Source organism: Sceloporus occidentalis, unplaced genomic scaffold, assembly GCF_023333645.1.
Source record: "Sceloporus occidentalis isolate IW3139 unplaced genomic scaffold, rSceOcc1.0.p SCAF_6, whole genome shotgun sequence".
NCBI lineage: Eukaryota > Metazoa > Chordata > Lepidosauria > Squamata > Phrynosomatidae > Sceloporus > Sceloporus occidentalis.
The window spans coordinates 84,097,516-84,122,062 of NW_028316986.1; the positions used below are offsets into that span (position 1 = coordinate 84,097,516).

Genomic DNA, 24,547 nt, shown 5'->3' on the forward strand with positions numbered 1-24,547 from the left:
ATACTCAAACCATTACTCCATGCTGGCTACACCTGGCTTTTTCATATATCGGCACACAAATCCTAATAAACTGCATTCAAAATAATAGGATTCAAGGTCCTCCAACAGAAAAGGTTCTCTTTAAGGCACATAAAGATTTTTTAATTAAAATAATGTATAATTAACTTATGTGGTTTATTACCACATGTAAATCCGTTAGCCGGTAGCCCAGATGATTTTTAATTGTATTGTGTTTTTAAAATGTTGTACACTGACCTCAGTCCTGTGACAGAAGAAAAGCGTGATATAAAAACCAAACAAACAAATTACAGTAATAGAAAACAAGCCCATCACTGAATATTAACCTCTGACTACTACAACAGATTTTTAGAGATAATACTGTATATTGTATTTTATCAGATACATTGAGTAAACAAAGTGAGTACTTGTAATTTCGCTGGCAACTTTGAAATGTAATACAAAAAATGGACTTCTTGCTTGAGTCAACTTGGACAGCTCCATTCTCACAGCAGGTTTAATGTGTTTAAAGTTAGCAGTTTGAGAACATAAAAGGCAAATTGTGTTTTCACTATGTTTACTTTGATACTGAGTGCGAGACATATGTCTTGCAGGTTTAGATAACTGACATACTCTTCTCTTTGTGTTAGAAGCTAATTAAAGCTGAAATCTAATAAAAGTTGAAGAACACATATAGGAATCAAACATTTTCTTTGCTCTTACCATATACTTAAATGATTGCATCAGTGTTGTAATCTGAAGCTCCAAAGACATGGGAAGAAGTGGTTAAGCATTTTATAGAGTAGAAATTTTAGATTATATTTGAAAATCTGAATTAAAATCCATGAATATTTTTTTTTAAATTATGTTGTATAAATCATGGCTTGGCTCAGTTATTCCTAGCTTCACTACTACCTTCAGCATCTTCAATGTGTTCTGTGTACTTTGCAAACAATACTAGGATGGCAAACACAAAAATTCTCAATATAATTAAAGACAAGATGTGTACTATTATTATTATTATTATTGTTATTATTATTATTATTATTATTTTACAAAAGTGAGGTCGGCTCAGAATATCAACAATACTTTGTTCCAGTGCTTTTTGGTCATCCTTATTAAATTATTCCTTCACTCTTATATCCATAATGATGCTGGGAAAATTACTTAAATAATACTGGGTTAATGCATAATTATATTAGCCAAAAAAGATTAGGTCTGTTATATTACACATAAAAACAATGAGGTGCATCAGCTTTATGAGCAAATCCCTACCTCCCTACTTGGTGTCTCTGGGTTTGTAGTGTTATTTGCAACATTTAGCGGATTTTTTTTGCTAAGTTAATTATTAATAAAATATATTATTATTATTGTTGTTGTTGTTATTACAACATAAATTATTAATAAAATACATTAAGGTAAAGATACATTATTTCAGTGTTATATAATACCTGAAGATTCAGTGTCTTCAACAGATACTTCGCTGTGTTTAAAATCTAAAGTGAAACTTTTGTAAGCAAATGCATAGTTAGGAGGAATATTCCCTAATATTTGTTTCATCAGGTGCCAAAAAGCACTATTGAACACCTAAAATGTAAAAAAAAAAAAAGCTACTGTCAGCAAATGAATTTAAACAAACAATTGTACATGCTCTATTTCTCATTTCAATGCAAAACAAAACACAGAGCAGAAAAAACATATACTATATATACTCATTTAGGTTAATTTAGAAATTTAGGTTAAAAAATTGACCTCCAAAAGACTGAGTCAACATATCTGTGGGTCAGTATAAATACTGTACTTTAACTCATATATATATCCATCCATCCCCTGATGAAACGCAAGAGTTTAATCTGCCCTGAAAGCATTGAACCCTTCTACTCTCTCATCCAGATATGAGTTGCCTCATAAAACTCTTATCATTTCATAATACTCATTGGTGCATCTGAAGGAGTGGTTTAACATCCAGAAACACTCATGCTAAAATAAATAAATTAATCTCAAATGTGCTATTATGAGTCCTTCTTCCATCATCCCCACTTTCTTCTTTATGTGGGTCCCTGTTGTTGAAATAATGTATCGAACAGTTAGGGCATAAGGACCTGTTCGGAAGAAACTGTTTTCTCTTCATCTTGTCTGCCTTAATCACTTGGGTGGCACATTGAAACAAGGTGATTGTTCATTATTTATAACATGGCTAAGAATTAACCAAGGTGATGAAATATCACCTTGTGAGCACAGCATTTGATTCTATGTTCTTTTGTTAATGAATATCCAGGCATAGAAATTAAAGAGATTAAGATATTCATTCTCTTGAAAAGGGTGTTAGGTTTTTTTTAAAAAAAATTCAACACTGAGTAATATCTCTAGACAACTCAAATTATTTGCCACATAACTACTGAGAACATGTTTACTTGAGTGTATATGGGAAACAAATTCCGAATTTTAGTAATGAGCCAATTCAGTTAAAGGACTACATTTAAAAACAACATTTGGAGAGCATATATGAAGTAAAATTAATTAATTAAATAAACAAACAAACAAACTGTTTTTTTTTGTGGGCCCTTGGTATCCACTGGAGTTTGGTTCCAGGATCTCACATGAATACCAAATTACATGGATACTCAAGTTCCATTAAATACAGTGGCATAGTAAAATGGCATCCCTTACATAAAATGGCAAAATCAAGGTTTACTTTTTGGAATTTATATTTAAAAAAATATGTTCATGCTGTGGATGGTTGAATCTGTGGATGAAGAATGTGTGGATACAGAGGGCCAACTATATAATGAAATATTAGGAATAGTTTTCTGTTGCTTTACCTTTACATGTTCTCTCAGTATTCCTGTGCCACTGAGGTCAGGAGGACAGTGCGTTAATTCTAGGGATTTCATGGCTTTGGGGAGGTTTTCTGTGTGTCCAAAATTAGTTAACACCATTCCAATGGCTTTCATGATAGCTGAAGCTTGTTCCATAAACCGGTAGCTCTCCTGAGAAGAAAACATGAACTATCATAAGTCAAAACCATTAAAAGTTTATTAATACTCCAAAACACATATACTGAATTTGGAATTAGTAAAGTATTAAATTGATGATACTGACTATTCTTTTCAAAATTCATACATAATTGCTTTCATGTAAAGCAGCCCAAAGAAGAGAATGAAAAGGTAGCATAAGCTGTCTATCATGTATGAATTTATTTGCTGGTTCTGTCAATCCCCTGGAAAGCAAATCCTACAAAAGAAGAGCCCACAACTGCTCATTTCTTGAGCTGGACAGAATCTTTGTGTATCTCAATTTACAGTTGCTTCTCAGGATTTTGTTCTCATGTGATTTGCAGGGAAAAAAGAGTACTTGCCTGCACACAGTTCAAGTAAAAGAGCCAGTCACTAAATTTCTGAATTCTTCTTCCAATTTACACAAGCAAATTTATTTCTTAGCAATATTCTGTGATTACGCTTTCCATTTTTAAATGAAATTTCAAGACTATCAAAGTCCTGTTTTCTTAACAGATCCACAATTAATAATTTCCTACTCTGGCCTTTACAGTTCTCAGGGACCATCAGTCGAGATAATAATGTGTACTTTTCAAATAGCAATTATTTCTTTTATTTTCCGTTTCTCCCTCCCTCTGGTCCATTCCATATTTATTAGTGCATAAATTGAGGGAAATGGTTTATCAACCTTAATATATACAATGAAAGACTCTGATCAAGCATAGAGTTTCATGTTTCAGTATTTACATCTACTTAACTACCATGAAGGAATACAAAAATTATTTGCAAAGGAGTACTTGTGGATTAATAACAATTGTCCCCATAACTGATGGATTTTAAATTTTTTTATTTGTGCCAGTTTCAAACTGTATATCCACTAGATTATATGTGTATATGTCTAGATGTCATTTACTTATAAATGTTGTTCCTGTGAGTGAAAAAAGAAAGACTACCACAATATTAATTGAAGTAAATAAGCTGAAGAAGACCAAACAGACTGAAACATCCAATTCAGGATCCTGGGAATAGACGCGCAGTTATCACCTCATCTAAGTTGCTCATATTATTAATGTATTATTGTTTTCTCATTTTTCTGTACATCATATCAGGACTCTATGTATAAGTAAATTTAGTGATTGTGGAATCAGTGGTTTTATGTTTGCAAATGCTTATCATATTTTGTACTGTGTGCCTTTTTGTGACACCAACAGGACATTTTTGCAGTTTCCATACTTTTGATTATTGTAGAGTCACATTTATTTATTTATACATACATACATACATACATACATACATACATACGTACTATACCTCAATCCTTACTGGAGGTTACAGGGTTTTTTCTGTCAGAGGAGTGAGTGCTGGGGCTTCCCCTTTATGTTATTCTGTTACAGTGTAAGTGTATATATGTCTTAGCAGAATGTACATAATCCTTTCTTAGTATAAAATGGAATCTAGGAAAATACTGCAGCATGAAAACTTTGCTGAATTATTTTTCAAAGTCAAGCACAGATTTTTTAAAAAAAGTTAATGGCGATCATGAAGAAAACAGTTCCAGCTGATACAGGAACAAATACCTTCTCAAGATTTGGCAGAACAATATCTTCTTCACCAAATACACATGGCACCATACTACACAGAAGGATATGGTGCCCTATGGGGGAACTTGCAGTGAAGCTCAATACATGACGCCTACATTTAAAAAAATAAGCATACTAATGAGCCACATAACTCCAACATCACAGTAGTTTTAACCATTCTTAAAATAAACAGAACCTCATGTCACTTTTCAAAGCTCCACTGGCTTCTTCATCAGGCAAAAGATGTTTAAAATCATACAGGTAAAGACCCGTTGTCCTTGCTGCCAACATGGCCAAAAAGGCGAGTGGCCTTTGCCTGCACTGAGATCCCTCTAAAACAACTGAACAAAAAACAGACACAACATCTGATACAAAATGTAGGCCTGTTACTCTACCATCATCTTCTCCTGCATGCTTTTAAAAACCTCTTTTGCCTGATGAAGAAGCCATTTGAGCTACAAAAGCTTGCATGACGTATTTTGCGTATTTCGGTTTACTGGCAAATAAAACTCTAGCTTATTTTGTGAGGTATTTATCTCCATGTAATATATGATGCCTAATGTAAAGTAATGCACTTAGTCTAATGAACATTGAAGTAGATGGGAAAACGAGTTGGTAAGCCCCCTATTTAAATCTCATCTCAGCAGCTCACTAGTAGTTACTTGGTCATTTTAGACAAGCTGCTGTTCTCTGAGTCTTGTCTCTTCTACCTATAATATGCGAATAATAGCAAAGCCTTAACTGAAAGAGGTATTGTAACCATTAGTACAGTAGAGATCTACTGACAAATAGTGACTAAGGTCACAGTCCTAAGAAAACAAGGCAGTAAAGTCTATTCAACATAACAGGAATGATTTCTTGAGTAAACACACATAGGACTGAGAGGTAAGGTAATGACCTGGCAATTATTGAATTCCTGGTACAAAATTTATTCTGCCACAAAAGTATGGTCTAGATAAAACAAATTTCTCAGCTTCAGATACATATAAAGCAAAACTAAAATAATGCACCATCTATGTTACAGCATTGTTGTAAGAGTTAAGAGTTATGAGGTATTATATGCAATGTGCTTTGAACACTAAGGAGAAATACAGATTATTTCTTTTACTGTTGCATTAGAAAGGTGCAGTACACTGGCACATACCCAGCAGGAAGACTTATAACAGCAGCTTTGGCGGCATAGGTATGGATCTTTAAGATTAATTGTCCTGGAGCCAGATTCTTCCATGAGTAACTTTCAATGATGAGAAATCCCTTGGGCAAAGTGTGCCCTATTTTTTGTGCAACAGCTATACAAAAACAACATACACATAACTCATTTTTATAACTAAACAGTAGTCATTATGTCAATATAAAGCAGGATAATGAAAACATAAATGAATGTATTAATTGCACTAAATATCAAAGACTGATTAGGACTCTACTATATAAGACATGCCCATATCCAACCATTTTGATATCCATTAAGTGAGTAGCCATTTTTAAAAATTATATAAATTCCAAAAAGCAAACCTTGATTTTGCCATTTTATATAAAGGGTGCCATTTTACTATGCCATTGTATTTAATGGGACTTGAGCATCCATGGATAGAATTTATATGCAGAGCATACCAAAAGGAAACTGTGGTTAGAGTAAAAGAAAGGAAATATTGGGGTGAAACACACAGGCATGAAGCAGCAGCCTCTGGCTGCTGCGCTCATACAGATGGCCTGGTTATAAAGTGGGCCACTGCCACTGTGGTCCCAAACAGGCTGCCTTAGGCAGCCTCAGGGTGGCTTCTGGCTACATTTTGGGGCATGCATCATCTGCACCCCATGCTCCTGAAGCATCCGGATGTTGCACTTTTTGGCACATCAGTTTTGGGCCATTGTTGAAAGAGAAATAAGATATTTAAGATATGCATGCGGAACCAACCATATTACTAACAGAAAATATTAAAGACTTGGAATGACTATTGATGAAAATTAAAGGTAAGAGTACAAAAAGTATATCACAGCTGCATATTAAGATAAAAAATAATGTCCATAGAAGATCTACATAATTTTAAAGACCATGATAAAGACATGAAGATTGTTCCAAGATTTTCTATTCCTTGGCTCAGTCATCCACCAATATGGATTACAGAAATGAGAAGAAGACTAAGGCTTTGTAGGGCTGCTATGAAGTAACTAGATAAAGTTCTTAAGTGTAAAGATGTATCATTGAACATCAAAATCAACCTCATCCACACCTTAGTATTTCTGATTTTATGCTTGGTTTTGAAAACAGAAGAAAGCTTTCAGAGCAGAGCACACAGAACTAGACAAACAGAGCTCAGCTAATAGGCAAGGCCAATAGGAGCTAGCAGCCACTAGCTAACTATATAGCTATACAGTTCCTGGAGCTCAGCTAACAGGCAAAGCCAAAATGCATTTTGTGTGGGTGTTCAGCAGAGAGGTTTAGCAGACGAGGCCCCGGCTTCTGTTTCATTGCCTACTTAAGTTTATTAAATATGGATGGTGAGGGAGCTGCTGTGGTCACCTGCAACAGATCTGGTATGTCTGTGTTTTTGCCAGAGAATGTGAGTAGCTATACCTGCATCAAGTGTAACTTGGTTGCCCTGTTAGAAGAGAAGGTCCAGCAAATTGAGTTCCATGTATCTACTCTTCAGCATATTAGGAAACATAAGGTTTTCTTGGAGAGAGTGGAGCAGACTGTCCTGGATGAGGAACACAAAGGGATGCCTCTGAGGAGGAGGTCATTTCCCCAAAGCAGGAGACAGCCATTTGGAGGAATGTGACACACAAAAAACAAAGGACCAGATATCATTCTGTGGGGTTTGGAGCTACAGGATCGATTCAAAGCTCTCTCCCTTATCAGTGATGAGAGGCAGCAACAAGAGCAATAATGTCAGTCATCAGAGAATGTAAAGGAGACCTTGGAAGTCTCAGCACATGGAATGGCCCTTGCCAATTGTCAAAATACAGGTTTGGTGATGATAGGGACTTCATGCTCAGGGGAAAAGAAAGTGGTTTCTGGGCCTCGAGAGATGGGGCAGAAATCTATGATATAAAAGACAGACTGACAAGACTCATCAATCCCACTGACCATTACCATTTCCTTTGGTCCACATGGGAACCAATGCAAGACATAGCCTTCATGATACCACAAGAGATTACAAGGCTCTGAGTAGGAAGCTGAGAGACCTTGATGCAGACATGTTATCATTTTGTCTTTCCTCCCAATTGAAGAGCACAGCCTAGGAAGGGAGAGAAGAATAGTGGAGGTGAAAAGCTGGTTCTGCAGATGGTGCCACCAAAAACAACTTGGCTTCTTGGACCATAGTGTGCAGTTTCATGAAGATGGAATTCTGGCAAGTGATGGTTTGTACCTCACAGCAGTTGTCTGGAACATTTCTGCTAAGAGTCTCACAAACCTGATCAGGAGGGCTTTAAAGTGAGTTATGAGGGGAGGGAGACAGTATTCTTGAGGACAGGAGTTCAAGTGCTGGAGATAATAGCCCAAAGGTTATAGCCCAAAGGTTACCGAGAGCACTGGGCAAATAGTACCAGAACCCAACAGTGGGAGGAATAAACTCTTAAATAAACAATACGAGGAATGACCCATGGTCTTAGATGTCTCTACAGTATTGTACAAAGCATGGGAAATAAACAAAATGGTGTCATTGTGATGATCTCCTATAGACCCCCCTATGCTAGACTGGGGACTAAGACAATGCCTTCCTGGAACAGATGACCAAACATTCAGAAAGGAGAGGGATATTTTAACAATCCTGATATTTGTTGGAACTCAAACTCTGCCAGAAACTTAAGGTCCAACAAATTCCTCGCTTGCCTTGCAGACAGTTTCTTTGTCCAGAATTTGGAAGAGGCAATAGGGGATTCAGCCATTTTAAATCTGATCCTAATCAACAGTGATGACCTGGTTAATTTGGGGGGGGGGGGGTGACAGAATCCTTAGGTGGGAGTGACAGTGCTGTCCTGGAGTTTGCTCTGCAGTGGGAAGGAGAAACACACATTCCAAACTTTAAGAAAGTTGATTTCAGTAAACTTAGGGAAATGCTGGGGTTTATCCCATGGTCAGGAATACAAAAAGAGAAGGGAATTCATGATGAATGGGAGTTTCTTAAAAGTGAGAAGGCACAACTTCAAACAGTTTGAATGAGGAGGAAGGCTCCAGTACAATGAATCTGCTCCATGATATGGCTTAAATTTTAAAGGATATACCCCAAGTGTTGAATGCTATATCCAAAATTTGTTCAGTACTCTGGCTAGTTCTTTAAAATTCAGATTAAAACCCAGAGTGGATTAATTGGGAATAGGTTTTCTATTGAATACTCTGGGTAAAATGGACAGACTATGTCTAATTATATCAGAGTACAATACATAATAATATAGCTCTAGCACATTGGTGGGCAGAGTTCAGTCATGGGAGATTTACTTTCTTTAATAACTAGAACTCTAAAATGTCACTAGCCAGAGCCTATTGCAGGAGGCACAACATGATGGCTAAACTACACATTGTGTTAAATATGTAGCAGAGAAGAAATTTTGTTGCTGCTTGTTGATAAATTGGGAGTAAGACATCTTTGCTAACCTACTCAAAGCACCCAAAGATCTTCAAGTAGATAAAGGGTGGGCAAAGTGGCTGCATTTAGCTCAAGGCCATTTCTACAGCCCTTGCCACCCCCATTTTTTTCAGTTAAAAAAAGGTGGATTGCTGTTCTTGCAAGCCCCCTTTAAATATGCTTTATGTCCATTTAATTCTAAAATCGACTTGATTTTCTAAACCTGAAGAGGACTCCCAGCCACTTCTGGTTTCAGATTTTGGTACAGTGCTACCTCGGGTTACGAAATTAATTCGTTCCGCGGCGCTGTTCGTAACCCGATACATTTCGCAACCCGAAAAGGCTTTCCGTTAGCGCTGGAAAGCCGCTAGCCGCTAGCCGCGCTTTGAATTTCGCGCCGAAACGCGCCGAAATGAATTTCGTAACCCGAAAAATCTTTCGTTACCCGGAACAGTTTTTTCCAATCTAACTTTTTCGTACCCCGGAAATTTCGTAACGCGATCAATTCGTATCCCGGGGTACCACTGTATATTGTATCTTCTGAAATGTTGCAATGGCAAAAAACTGACTTCTGGACTTTCAAGGTTGCCTTCATTGCAGTTACCCACCTAATCCAATCAATATTAACTTATTTTTCTTTATACTGATCTTACCTCCTAAGTCTCCCCAGTGTACTAATGCTGAAAAATTAACCAGGATATCAATTGGCTTCAAACTGTCCACACATAAATAATATAATACACGGTCATCTTGCATCTGTAAAGAGAGAGAAGACTCATGTTTAATTTCTATCTTTTCTGTATTGCAATAACAAGTCTTTGACAGCATTTGGGCTCTGTTCCAAGTTCCTTAGTTCAAGGTACGGTATAAAGTGAATACTGAAAGATCTCTACACCTTTTTATCAAAGTTGTGAACAATTAGATTTTGTGTTATTCTATTAACAAAAAGGTTAATTTTCTTCTATGAAGGTTTTTTATGTATGCATCCCAAGTTACTATTTTAAACTGAATGTAAGTATTTAAAAAGAAAAGAGACCAAGAATACTAGCTAAAATAATGAAACACTAGGTTTACAAATGTTGAAACTTGACCTTAATTAATTAGAACATATTGCTTAAATGCAAAATAAGCTTTGAAGTCAAAAGGAGTCTGCAGGACAATTATGTTAGTCTTTGGTGAATTCATTACTTGGATTCACTTAAAACACTATGAGAGATGAAGTACATTAAAAGTAGGGTGCATAGTTTAATTACATAACTGGAGATCCTAGTTGAATTTTGAATATAGACAAGATATTGGGGATACTGGGAATTTCTGTTCAGCTCCATGGCCACTAAATTAGTTTGTGATACAGAGTTCCATCATATTCCTCACACTGTTTAATAGGCATATGAACCCACTGAGTGAATCATAGAATCATAGAGTTGGAAGAGACCACAAGAGCCATCCAGTCCAACCCCTTGTCATGCAGGAAATCGCAATCAAAGCATACCCGACAGATGGCCATCCAACCTCTCTGTTTAAGGACTTCCAAGGAGGGACACTCTACCACTCTCTAAGGAAGTGTGTTCCACTGTCGAACAGCCCTTACTGTCAGGAAGTTCCTCCTAATGTTGAGGTGGAATCTCTTTTCCTGTAGTTTGCATCCATTGTTCCAGGTCCTGTTCTCTGGAACAGCAGAAAACAAGCTTGCTCCCTCCTCAATATGATATCCCTTTAAATATTTAAACAGGGCTATCATATCACCTCTTAACCTTCTTTTCTCCAGACTAAACATCCTCAGCTCCCTAAGTCATTCCTTATAGGGCATGGTTTCCAGACCCTTCACCATTTTAGTCGCCCTCCTTTGGACACACTTCAGTTTCCAGACATTAGAAGTTTTGGGGTGAGGCACCATCAATGTGATGATAATGCTATTTACTTCTCTTTTTCATTGGAGTCAGCTACAGCTCTGTTGTATGCTGTAATGTGCTGGAAAGGGCCCCTTTTGGAATGCACTGAGCAGATATAGCACGACCCTTCTGGTAGCTGAACAAGGCCCTTGATGTGATCTAAGTAGAAGGCCAATGGCCATCACACATCAAGAGAGTCCTATGAAGATTCAAAAGGTGTTGCACATTTAGGGAACAGTATAGGAAGTGTCCTGGATAAGGTGAAATTCTGATAGCATTTTAGGGAAGAATGACATGTCAGAGCAAAATACCACTATCACTCTATGAAAGAGAAAGAAATGGAGGGTTCCAGCTCAATGTTGCTGTCTCACCAGCCCATCAAACAGATGTGTGTCTACCAAAAAAGATAGTTTTGAGTGTCAGTAAATGTTAATCTCATGTAGCTAACAGCTCAAATGGTTTGCCTATGAGCATTTAACACAGTCAACAAATTCCATGAGGGAACTAGTAGTGGCTGAGAGAGGTATAAATTTGCATGAACCCCCAAAAAACAACTTAACCTAAAAGTGGGTGAAAAATAATGATTATGATGATGAAGGGGAGGAATGTGTTACAATTGATGATTGCTAAATCTTGAGATATGATCAGCTAAGTTTCTTATCCACAAGGTAAGTAAGAAACACAACACATCCTTGGCTTGTTAAGTCATAAAAGAAGAGTGGCTGTCCTGAAGGATTGCCTGAAAAGGCTTCCATTTATACTAATAATATCCCTTTGTCAAGGGTTTCCTGGAAACCTGTAAAATGGATAGGGATATGTAGTAAGAGTCCTCATGGGTGGACAAGCCAAGCGGTGAGGTGTAAAGTTTGAAGGTCTGGATGCAAGACATGACCTCTGTTCTGAATAAGAAAATTGGGTCTGTCTACAAAATTGCAAGACATGAGTATGGCAAACCAAGCCTAGTTTACACAAACCAAGACTAGTTTTGTTAAAAGGAGAAATGCAATCCAATATCATTATCAACAGGGGAAATGAGGGAATACATATAATGTACAGTGCTCCAGTGTCATACGCGGCTTTCAGCATATGCTGAAAGCTGTGTTGGGAAAATGGGCAGTGCGCCCTATAAGGGGTAATAGTGCATGCGCCCATAGTGCGCACATGGTGCTGAGCCGTCGCATGCATGAACTCCATTCATTTAAATGGGGCTTGAGCATAGGCGGAATACCGGAACAGATTCCCTGTGTAAAGGAAGGGTGGACTGTATTCTCTCCCTAGTTGTTTAGAAATGTGTTCCCTATGAAGTCTGTGGTTCTTCAGCCCTTCGAGTAGCAAACAGATCTATCTCCGGAATGGCAAACTAGAGAGGGTGCCACAGTTCATTTGTAGGACACAGTGGAAATATGGCTAAGGGTGTCGGCCTTCTCATCATCCTCATCTGTAAAGCATGTGCCTGATTATAATATATACTGTGATGGATGACGGAGATGTCCCCCAACTCTGACAGGATGCATCCATCGTGTTTTTGTAGGCTGGGCCCTAGAGACTGATCACACTGAGGGTGTTGGACAGAAATACAGTCTAGTATTTCACCCTCCAAATATGCTACAATGAATTGGATCTTCTGCAGGGAGGGTGACAAAGTTCATCAAACCCTTTGTGATATGGTGGCCCAAGAATGTAAATTCTTCTGGAGGACGCTGAGGGGCCCTTGGAACCTGTAAGTGGCCAACAGATATGACAGTCTAAGGGAGGCCAGCAGGGGATGAGGACCTTTTTTTATCAATGGGCCTCATCTTTCTTCTGCTTTTTCTTCTTTCTGCAAAGAGGAAAAGCATTCCATTTGACAGGAGAGATCACTAGATCAGACATAGATACTGTCCACAATGGAATCAATGGCTGAAATCAATGCAGAGTTGTCATTGCTACTGAAGTCTGAGAAAAGTTTGAAAAGTTTTCTCCATTTCAAAGACTTTGATAGTCTAGCCTGAAGAGTTTTTCCATCTCAGAGACCTTGAGATAGTAAAGATGATGCTTCATAGCATGTTTCAAAAATACCCTAAAATGTTTTCAGGAGTGTACTATGTGGCTCTCTTTCAAGCAAAGCAAATAACGAGAGTATTTATCAGTTTGGGGAATTTTAACCTTCCTTGCTTCTTAAAGATGGGACTTGGAAGCCATAAATAAAAGGAATGGTGCCCTGGGCTTGAAAGCCCAACAAACAGCTAAGATAATATTAAAAGAATATATGAAAAAATACCTGGGATAAAGCAGCAAAGAAAATACAGAAGAAATATTTTAAATATTTAAAGGAATGTCATACTGAGGAAGGAGCAAGCTTGTTTTCTGCTGTTCCAGAGAACAGGACCTGGAACAATGGATTGCAAGCTACAGGAAAAGAGATTCCACCTAACCATTAGGAGGAATTTCCTGACAAGGGCTGTTCGACTGTGGAACACACTTCCTTGGAGTGTAGTGGAGGCTCCTTCCTTGGAGGTCTTTAAACAGAGGCTGGATGGCCATCTGTCGGGATGCTTTGATTGAGAGTTCCTGCATGGCAGGGGGTTGGACTGGATGGTCGAGTCTTTAATTCTATAATTCTAAGAAAAATCTAAATGGCAATAATGAGGAGGGGAGGATTGCTTAGTTCAATACTCTTGGAAGTGAGAAATCCCAGTGTACTGCTGCTGTGGTAGATGAAAAGGAACAGAGGGAAAACATAGATGTACTGACACATATGTTCTGATGAGAAGTGGTGGGGCTACCACCAAAATAGCAATAGCAATAGCAAGTACATTTCTATACTGCTTATCAGTGCACTTAAGCACTCCCTAAGCGGTTTAGAAATTGTAAGCTAATTGCCCCCAACAATCTGGGTACTCATTTTAGTGACCTTCTTGGAAGGATGCAAGCCTGAGTCAAGCTTCAGTCCTTTTGCTAGTATTGAACTCACAACCCTAGGGTTTGTGAGTGAGTGGCTGCAGTACAGGCATTTAACCACTGCTTAGCTTTGGAAGCTCCTAATTATGCTCTTCAGAGGCACAGAGCAATCTCTAAGAGTCACAGACCACAAAGAACCACTTTTTCACTGGATAAACAAATTGATTCCATGGGTCAGAATGCTCAGCACCAGTTTTAATTGGTTTACCATTTATGGCATTTCTGGTAAGGATAATTTAGGCACAGTGAGCCACGAATGGATAACTTCTGAATTAGACTGTAATAATGTGTTCTGTGTCAGCCTGTCCTTGAAGATGACTCAGGAACTACACCTAGCATGAAAAGCTGCAGTACGATTCCTGACTGGAGTATTGGATAGACATCATATACCATATCACCTGTTGATCTCATGTATAAGTCGAGGGCAGGTTTGGGGGCCAAAATTATAGATTTTGCCATGACCCATGGATAAGTCGAGGGTAAAACTTGGAGACTCCTTAAGTGTATGTATGTGTGCGCAGAGCAAGAGAGACTATAAAGCTTTTTGCTTCAGTGTTTCAATTTTGCTTTCATCTTCACTCCCAGACAGTGCTGGCCAGTGCTGATGGGAAAGGGACTCTGTTTTTTTAACAGCAATTAATCGCCCAGGACTCTTTCTGCTTGGCTCAAGAGAAAAAGAAACTCTCTCTCTATGGGGAAATCTGAAAGAGCTGCTATCACATTACCATACTGACCCATAAATAACATGGGATTTTGGGGGCAATTTTTGGGCATATTTTTTAGACTTATAGACAAGTATATATGGTAGCACCAATCTTAAAGTAGTTGCCAATTCACTTCCAGGCCAAGTTCAAGGTGCAGCTGATCTACATCTCTAAATGGCTGGCACTTTGATAGGAAAGGAATGTCCTTTCCTTGGAGGTGTGATTAGTGCTAGCACCAAGTGAACATGCAGCTTTTAATTAAAGCCTTTGTTATCTAATGTACTTTTCAAATGTACATACACATGGTTTTAACTGTTTCACTTTTTTAAGTTTGTTTAGCATGTTAAATTCTTTAATGTTTTATATTTGGAATTGCTTTAAATTGTTTACAATATTTTACTTATTTGCTGTCCTGAGAGCCCATGGTACAGGACAGGATACAAATATTCAAATAAATAAGAAAAGTAAAAGGTGAATACATGTAACATTTCCCTTTGCCCTTACTAAAGTTAATCTAGTCACAGCAATCAAGCTATGGGCAGTGAGAACCTCTGCAATAAAACTCCTATCCATATATGAAAGGGGAGGTCGAAAAGGAGCCAGTAGAGAGGTTCTAGTAGGTTGGGTATCTAACTTCATTCAACTATACCACAACATTTAACTTTGAATGGTTACTTTTGTTACATGTTGCATTCAAATTGTTGTTGAATGTCAACTAAAATTGAAAATCCTACAGTATTTCTGATCCCAAAGTATCATGTTACTGTTCTTTTTAATAGCAGTCATTTAGGCTTTTAGTATTTTGTAGTAACATTTTATCTAAAGTTATTTTTTATCAGTCAAGACAAATGTTTATCAAACATATGCAACTCTGGAATCTATTGGGATGTCCTGTATATTATTCCTAGCATTTGCAAACACATGAATACAGCAGCATCCTATTCACTTACCCGAAAATCTGACTTCTGATAGGTGTAGGCATAGGTATTTGGTTTGTGAAAAATATACAGTTTCCTAAGAAAAGTGAATATAATTATTTAAGAATTAATTATATAGCAATTCCACAGTGTCACCATATGCTGAATTACTAGAACAATGAAATTAACATCCCCTCATATGAACATTCGATTATTATTATTTTGGTTATTACTAGTAATAATAGTGGTAGCAATGGTACTGCATAGATTATTAAGTTCAAACATGTGAACAATCCATTAATAAAACCCACAGCAATTAATTAGATTGCATCCACTACTGATTACTGAAACCAACTGATTATTTTGTATCAGTTCTAAATAACAAAAAATATAAAGGGTAAAAAGGAAAATCATGGCAATTGTTCTGAATGCAGAGGTTGCTTTATGTTTTTGTGTCTGTTGACTATATTTGGAACGTTACCTAGGTTCTAAATCATCTGTGTTGCAAGTTATTCAAATAATAATTTTCTCGCCATCAGCTCTTCAACCAAGAATTATGTTCTGACCAGAAAGAGAAGCAATCTTAATCTCCTCTGTACTTATGCCTGACAGAACTACTGTGATTTACCTTTGTTGTCACATACATAAAATGCAGATTAGCCTATTATAGTAAACGTTCAAAATGTCAGTTAGAGTTGCATCCATTACAAAGTTCTATGACTCCATTATCATGTTCAGCTTAAATTCAGTATTAAATACAGTACATTAACCTGACAGAAAAATACAGTCATCAGCTCACGATGGACAAAACTACAACAACGACAATGTCATGCATCTTAGGCTACACACAATGCATTTTCACTTCGCTGCAACTGTACTTTCATAGTTTGTCATTATTTGTCATTATTTGCTTGGCCTAAAATGTTAAATCCCTCCTTGCCTGGTAAAAGACTGCTTAACATATCTGATAAACTTTCAGAAATGTATGACAAGGACTTTTTCTATGCAGGCAGTTATATCACTCCCTTTTAACAAGAAGCTCAAGATTGTTATTCAGCCCATCCTGTAAAATCCTCAGAGCATTAGCTCACCACCACCCCTCCTTCATCTTAGGAAGTTCAGGGACGTAGCCAAGGGGGGGGGGGTTCTTGGGGTTTGGACCTCCCCTTCCATTAAAAAAATGAATGGTGTGTACTGCTGCGCCGCCGCGCCCAAGCCCCATTATAATGGTGGCACTTAGTCTGGAGCCCCCTTTCCTAAAATCCTGGCTATGTCCCTGGGAAGTTGCATTGATCCAATAGTTGTGACATAAGGGGACAAGTGTTGCTTTAGTCCTTAAGTACTGAGGCCTGGTTAGGAATATAACTTCTTTGGTTTACTGATTTCTTCTCCTTCTCTGTAACTATATTCCCTCTGTCCCATCTCTTTGACCTCAATTTTACTCCCTCTTTTGACTTTGCCCTTCATGTTGGCTTGTCATAGGGATGGGAAGAATATTAGCCATTATTCATCTCCTGGCTGAAAAATGATTTCTACAACACTCAGAAATGCCTGATAGGAAAAATTATACAGCAGTGAAAATTCTGTGCAGTTTTTGCATGTTGTGCACAAATCTGCACAAATGTTTCAGGAACTTACTCAGCACAGAAATACATACACACACACACACATCCCATGAAATTTGTATATAAAACACTCTTTCTAGATTGTCATGTGTGTTTTTGTGCAAGTTTGCTGTTTTCAATCCCCAAACACTCAGCAATTGTGCACAATAAAAACTTTTGAATATATAACAAAATGAACTGTGCTGGGAATACCATTTCTTGCTTTTGAAAAATTGATGTTAGGTAGGTCTAGATGAAGGTATCATTGTGCAAACGACCTGCCTCCTTTAAGAAATTTCATGGAGAAGTGCAAATGATGAAGTCTTTAGTTTGTAACTTTCTCATATATTTCCACTATTGTATTAATCTTATCAAGGAGAAAATATCAGAACAAGGATATAATGGTTTTTGGTTGGTCAGAGTCCTCTCTATAGAAAAGCTCTTAATTCAAGGAAGAAACTCATAATCATAGGCATGCTTCTTATGGTCTTAATACAAACACATAAAGCAAGAAGTCAGCAGAAAACATTGGCGGGTTACATACCGCCATTTGGGATGTCCTCAGGATGTCCCAGTTTAAAAAAGGGGGGTCTCTTCTAGACGCCCCTACTCCTGTTACGGACTCTGTCGGTAACAAATGGCGGCAGCCATTCCACACGGCCGCCGCCATCTTGATGTAACGGACGTCTGCGTCTGCACGTCGCGCCCCGGAAATGACGGCGCGAGTGCGCGACTAGCGCCTCGCGGCGTTTCTTCCGGGGAGCAAGAAGGAGCGCGAAAAGCGCCGTTTGGCTGCTGCAGTTCCCGGACGCTGCAACCGGCGGCGGCACGAGACGGCCCCTTTTGGGCCATCTGTAATGCGCCATAATTATGTATTTTTTGGAAAAATCTAATAAGTTACCCAGCCATGTTGCTGGTCTGTACAGCAGGGAATGAGAATTCATTTTATGAATAGCAATGGTTTGGTTGGATTCAGATGAAGAAAGTCCCACAAGTCCCAATGAAATTAATGGGATTAAAGTTAGTCACAACTGATATTTTACACTGCTTATAATTTGGGATCGATGTGTAACTAACTTCCACCAAATAAACCACTGTTTTTTGTATAGTGTGGCAAAGCATAACATTTCCAGAAATATTGCTCCAACAACAATAAAACACCTCTTACTGAAAACAAACACAGAAATCTTCATAGTCCATCCATATTTCCTTGGAAATTGGGTTCTTTTCTGCTTCAATTTCTTCTGGAGTTTTGTTTACTACTTGGCTGCTGACAGCAGCGTCTGTTGATTCAAGTAACTGAGCTGCTTCACTACTCATTTTTTCAGTTGATTCACCTGTATGAAGAAAAATGTGAAGATTTCATAAATACTATTCTGGGCAGTGTAGAGAAATGATACTATAGTTGTGAATTTGTAAAACATAAAAAGCAAACTATGTTCCTCTTAATAACTTCATAAAACAAAGAGACAGTCTAAACTCTCACTGACTGCTGTAAAAATATGTAAACTACAAAACCTTGTAGGTTATGTGGACAAAATTTTATTTCAGTCATCAAAAAGTATAAACTCTCCTTCTCTAGGCAAAATGTCCACTCCACAAAGCTTACAATGTCATAGTAAAACAATATGAGGTATAATCATATTGAAACATAAAACTGGATGTAATGCAAGCTTTGGCAACAGTAGCAGAAGTACAGTGTGCACGTTGTGGGTAATAATAATTTATGTATTTATGTGCTTGTTTATTTTATATTTTATCTTTCTCTCAGCCCAGGATTCAGGGTTCCTTACAGCTATTTAAAAACACAAAACAAAAAACAGTACAACAAAACTATTAATACAAAAGTTAAAATGCAATTAAATCTAAGTTCCGTTTTAAAGACACATGTTGAAGACACAATAAAATAAGAATACACCTACTCCATTGAAAGCATCATCTGCCACAGCAGATTAAAAACTAAATGCCTCACAAAATAAAAAGATTTTGAACTGGTGATGGAAAGACAGCAGGGAGAGCAGCCAAATGGACTCCCAAAGGGAGTTCCAGAACTTGGGAAATTCTCTCCTGTGTCCTCAGTGACATGCTTGTGATGGGACCAGAAAAACCCCTCCCCTAGAGGTCTTAGACTCGTGGAAGCATAGAATCATAGAGTTGGAAGAGACTAAAAGGAACATCCAGTCCAACCTCCTGCCATGCAGGAACACACAATCAAACTACTCCCGACATATGGCCATCCAGCCTCTGTTTAAAAACTTCCAGAGGAGGAGACTCCACTACATTCCAAGGGAGTATATTACACTTTTGAACAGTTCTTACTATCAGGAAGTTCCTCTTAATGTTTAACTGGAATTTCTTTTCCTGTAGTTTGCATCCATTGCTTCTTAGTCTCTGGAGCAGCAGAAAACAAGGTTGCTTCAGCCTCAATATGACACCCCTTCAAATATTGAAACAGGGCTATCATATCACCTCTTAACCTTCTCTTCTCCAGGCTAAACATACCCAGCTCCCTAAGTCACTTGTCATAGGGCAGTATTTCCGGACCCTTAACCATTTTGGTAACCAGCATCTGGAAATGCTCCCGCTTGTCAACATCCTTTTTGAATTGTGGTGCCCAGAACTAGACGCAGTATTCCAGGTGAGGCCTGACCAAAGCAGAGTAGAGTGGGACTACTGCTTCCCTTGGTCTAGACCAGTGATGGGCAACCTTTTCGGCGTGGTGTGTCAAAATTCGGCAAAAAATTGAGCATAACTCGCATGGTGTGTCACTTCGACAAAAAACATAATTTACAAATGTAGGACACATTTTTTGAAAAATGGAGGACATGCCAAAAAATAATGATTTTTTAAAAAATGTTAATATAAATGCATGTTTCTTAGACATGGTCAAAATGGAGGACACTTTGTTATTTAATAACAAAAATAAAATAAAATAAAATAACCAAGGCTGGGTTGAATATATTTAAAAATAAAATAAAATAAAAAACCAAGGCTGGGTTGTATATATTTAAAAATTAAAAAAAAAAACTTTTCCCTCCCCCTGCCCCAGAGGCCTATCCTCCTCCTTTGCCTCCTTCTCCTCCTCTTACTCCTTTGCTGCCGCCTCCTCCTCCTCCTTTGCCTCCTCTTCCTCCTCCTTTGCCTCCTCCTCCTCCTCTGCCTCAGCCTCCTCCTCCAAGGCTCCTGACACTGGCCAATGGCAGACTGGGGCTGGAAACCAGGCCAGCCCCTGCTCGTCTGCCATTGGCCAGAAGGCTTAGGAGGCGAGCGCTGTCCCTTAAGCAGTGCGCGCAAGCGCGCAAAACGGCAAGTGCACGCTGCTGCCGGCCGTGGCCCAGGCAAGCGCCGTGGGCTGCGCAGCAGCTGCGCTGGGAGGGAGGGGGAGGAGGAGCGGTGGAGGCAGAGGGTGGCGCAGCGCGGCCATGGAGGAGGTGGGTGGCCGGCCAGCCGCGTTAGCAGCCGCGATAATGACCGCATGAGCGCGCCCGGCCCAGAGGCTGGGCCTGGGACAAAGGCCCCAATTGGGGGGAACCGGGCAGGGGCGGGCAGGGCCCCCCCAAAAGCAGGTTTGTCCCAGGGGACGCCGCGTGTCACCCCAAATGGCTACACGTGTCATCACTGGTCTAGACACTATACTTCTATTGATGCAGCCTATTATCCCATTCAATTTTTTAAGCTGCTGCATCACACTACTGACTCATGTTCAACTTGTGGTCTACTAGGACTCCTAGATCCCTTTCACGTGTAGTCTGTTAAGCCAGGTATCCCTCATCCTATATCTATGCATTTCATTTTTTTCTGTCTAAGTGCAGTACATTACATTTTTAGCTGGAAGAAGAGAAGATTAAGGGCAAGTATTTGACAGTAGAGTAGAAATATATAAAAGGCTGCCAGGCAGAAGAGAGAGTGTGGATATGCCCTCTTTGGTAGGATTAGAACCAGCACATAGAAAATGAATGAATCAGAAGGACATAAGGAGACATGTAAAAGCTATTCAGCAGTGGAGCTGATTGCCAAGGGATATCACATGTTCATCAAACTGTGAGAAAGAGAGAAGGGATGGTGAAAAAAAATAACTAAACAATGACTTCTGAAACTGCAAAATCTTCCATTTTCAACATATACTTTTCAAAAGCGAATGCAGTAGCAATTAAACCTTTCTGAGAAGACTCTTTCATGGTGTGGGTACCATGATGGGTGCCTTCCCCTCATTCCTGCCCCTTCAACCAAAATTCAGTTGCTCAATGGGGAGGACAAGGAAGGTCTCAGAAACTGAGTAAAGTTCTTATGTAGTGCCCTAGGAAAGGAAGCAATTTAACTTCTTAGTAGTGATAAAACTATCATTGATTAACTATTTGTCCAGACCATCTGACAAAGCAGTCTTTTGTTTGATTAACATCTTTTTATACTGGGCTGCAGTCCTCCACATAAAAGAAAGTCTTCTTCTTTGGAGCATCCTTGTTTTTGCTAGTTTGGAAGAAACAGTCAAACATCTAGTGCCCAGGAGCAAATAGACTAAGGTACGAATGTCCAGAACTATATACATGTGCTAACGTTACAATAGCAAATTCTCAGAAACAGATTCCCCCCACTAACTACTCATCTGATCTAAAATGAGCCAAAACAAATTCCTCTAGCCTTACTTGAAACAGAAACTTAAAGCACTGCCTTACAGAGGTTGTTGGATTATAACTCTCATGTAAATTTACAGCGCTTCATAAATAAAGGTTAATAATAATAATCATTCCTCACCACTGCCTATGCTTGTGAGGGCTAATGGATGTTAGCCAACAACATCTGGAGCGCCACAGAATTTGAATATTATGAATTAATTGAAATTAAGGTGGAGAAAAAGCTGTGAACATTTGATCCAATACAGAAAAATCTGAAATGAAAAGCTACAAAGTGTGCTTTAACCTCTAGAGGTCTCTCTAGGTTAACATTAAACTATACTGAGACCAAGTGCTTGCTGATGTTACTTATTTCCTAATACGGAAGCTATGTAATATATGCTGGCCTATGCCAGCAATGCCCTTCTACACTCTATATTGGACAAATAGGACAGTCTCTATGTATGAGGATAAATGAAGATAAATCTGACATTAGAAATGGCAAAGCCCCCAAATCTGCCGCAGAACATTTCGACCTTCCCAGACACACAGTAAGGGATTTACAGGTCAGTCTTTGGACAAGGAAATTACAAAGGAAGACTGGAAAGAGAAACAGTTGATTTGAATTGTATAGTGTTTGGAAACCAGGGAAACTGACTTTTGGTAGGCAAATGTATTGTTTTCATACATCCACACTAACTGACCACTGTGAAGAGCTGAAAGACCTGTGTTACTTCAACCAGCCCTTTGAAAATAGGGCAAGGGATATGATTCATATCTTACTGAATTGTACTACATTCTACCCCACTCTCACAGCTGTACTGTATAAATATGCTTTATAACCTGAGACATTAATATCACCCTGTACTGCATTTGAAGAAGTGGGTTTATATGTATGAATACCCATTCTAAAATAAAAATCCAGATAATCTTAAAAATATTCCATTTTTAACTTTGTAAGGACATGCCCTTTCAAAGCTGCTTATGCCTACAACCATGACTCGTAAAAGACCCTAGGCAAAGGCAAAGTACTCAGTCCTGAAATACATGCTTCTAAACTATACTTGCTAAAAAAATTCTTCTGGCCTTTCACTTTTCCCATCTTGTGTATCTTTCATACCATAAGATTGCTTCTCTGCCAGCCAAGAGGATATAAAGCACAATTCACAATTATTACAACAAAAATGTCTCAAATAGACAGGACTTCTCAAGACAAATAACTGGCTGCCATGGAAATGACGGGCATTTCTGCAGTTCATTCTTATTTTCCCTATCCTGTGTTGTGTTCATAGCAGATATGATAATTAATAATAATAATAATAAATTATTTATTTATATTCCGCTTTTTCCTCGTGGAATCAAAGCGGATTACAAAAGAAAGGTATCAAATACAAAAAATGTAGCCTCCCCACCAATTGTAGCATAACATACATAATAACCATAAAATAATTCTACAAAAAACAGAAATGAAGAATAAAGAATACAACAAATGTATTACAGATAACAAACATAATACTGTAAAACTTAGTTATTTGATTTCTAGGGTTCTTATATTAATGTTTGTTTCTGTTATTACTTTTTTATGCACCATTGATTACAATGTTTTATATATTGTTTGATTATTTTCTTGATCTAAGATACTGACAGCTCTTTTTTGTCCCCTAGAAAATGTGTGGGGAACATTTAGCAGTGGTATAAGTAGTAGACTGACATGAAACCTTCCTGAGACTCTGTCACAGAACTTTAATATCTGAAATAGAAATTGAAATCAGTGCAGGCTGAGAATCCCTTATCTGAAAATCCAAAATATGAATGTTCCAAAATCCAAAAACGTTTTTCATGTGTGGCTGAGATAATGACACTTTTACTTTCTGATGGTTGAATGTACATACACTTTGTTTCATGAACATAATTATTAAGAATAGTGTACTGTATACAATGACTTTCAGGCTTTGTGTATAAGATGTATATGAAACATAAATGAATTTCATGTTTAGCTGTAGGTCCCATCTTCAAGATATCTCATTATGTATATGTACATAATCGAAAATCTGAAGAAATAAAAACTGAAATCCAAAACACTTCTGGTCCCAAGCATTTCAGATAAGGGAGACTCAATCTGTTCCATACTTAAAAGTAAGACACATTGTCAGAATTTGTCTGCTCATTGAAGATTAATTCAAATGGGAAGGGGTGTCACCTTTCTCCCCCAAAATCTGAAAAAATGCTGTGTGCAATGCTTCAACCTGACAAAATTAAAAATATTAATGAGACTTAAGTAGACTGAAGCCAAATCTTTCTATGTTCTACTTTCTGCTCTTTTAAAATAAACTAAAAGTCAGCATTCAAACCCTACATCATTTAGATAATACAGTCTGCCTCTGCCATCTGCAGGCTTGCCATCCGCAGACTTGAGCTCATGCAGACAGCAAGCCCTGGAGGGCCAAATGACACCATAGGAATCCATAGGATTCTCACATAGGTGGTTTTTCCCATTCACAGGTGTGTGTCAGGAACAGATTCCCCCGCTTATAGGAAGGGCCACTGTACATATATTTTTTGAGATAACTGATGTCCAATGATGTCAAGCAAAAAGTTCAGATATTTTCCTGACACAATATTAAAAGTATTTACAAAGGGGGAGAAGTCATTTCTAAATATCTGCAGTCTCAAAGATTGGGAGGTAAGTGCATTATGTACCTGCAGTTTGTAACGCATTGTCCCTCGCCAAACATGCAC

The 24,547-nt window shown here is 38.2% G+C and overlaps 1 protein-coding gene across 1 annotated transcript in view; it reads right to left on the bottom strand.

Moving 5' to 3' along the window:
• ADGB (androglobin) overlaps positions 1–24,547 on the bottom strand; it is a 100,459-nt gene that overhangs the window by 38,762 nt on the left and 37,150 nt on the right. Inside the window, exons 15-21 of the mRNA XM_089530233.1 lie at positions 18,367–18,535; positions 15,628–15,691; positions 9,795–9,897; positions 5,718–5,862; positions 4,571–4,685; positions 2,820–2,987; positions 1,449–1,584 (exon numbers count right to left, since the gene is read on the bottom strand). Of these exons, the coding sequence (XP_089386359.1) occupies positions 1,449–1,584; positions 2,820–2,987; positions 4,571–4,685; positions 5,718–5,862; positions 9,795–9,897; positions 15,628–15,691; positions 18,367–18,535 (900 nt within the window). The remainder of the gene's footprint in view (positions 1–1,448; positions 1,585–2,819; positions 2,988–4,570; positions 4,686–5,717; positions 5,863–9,794; positions 9,898–15,627; positions 15,692–18,366; positions 18,536–24,547) is intronic.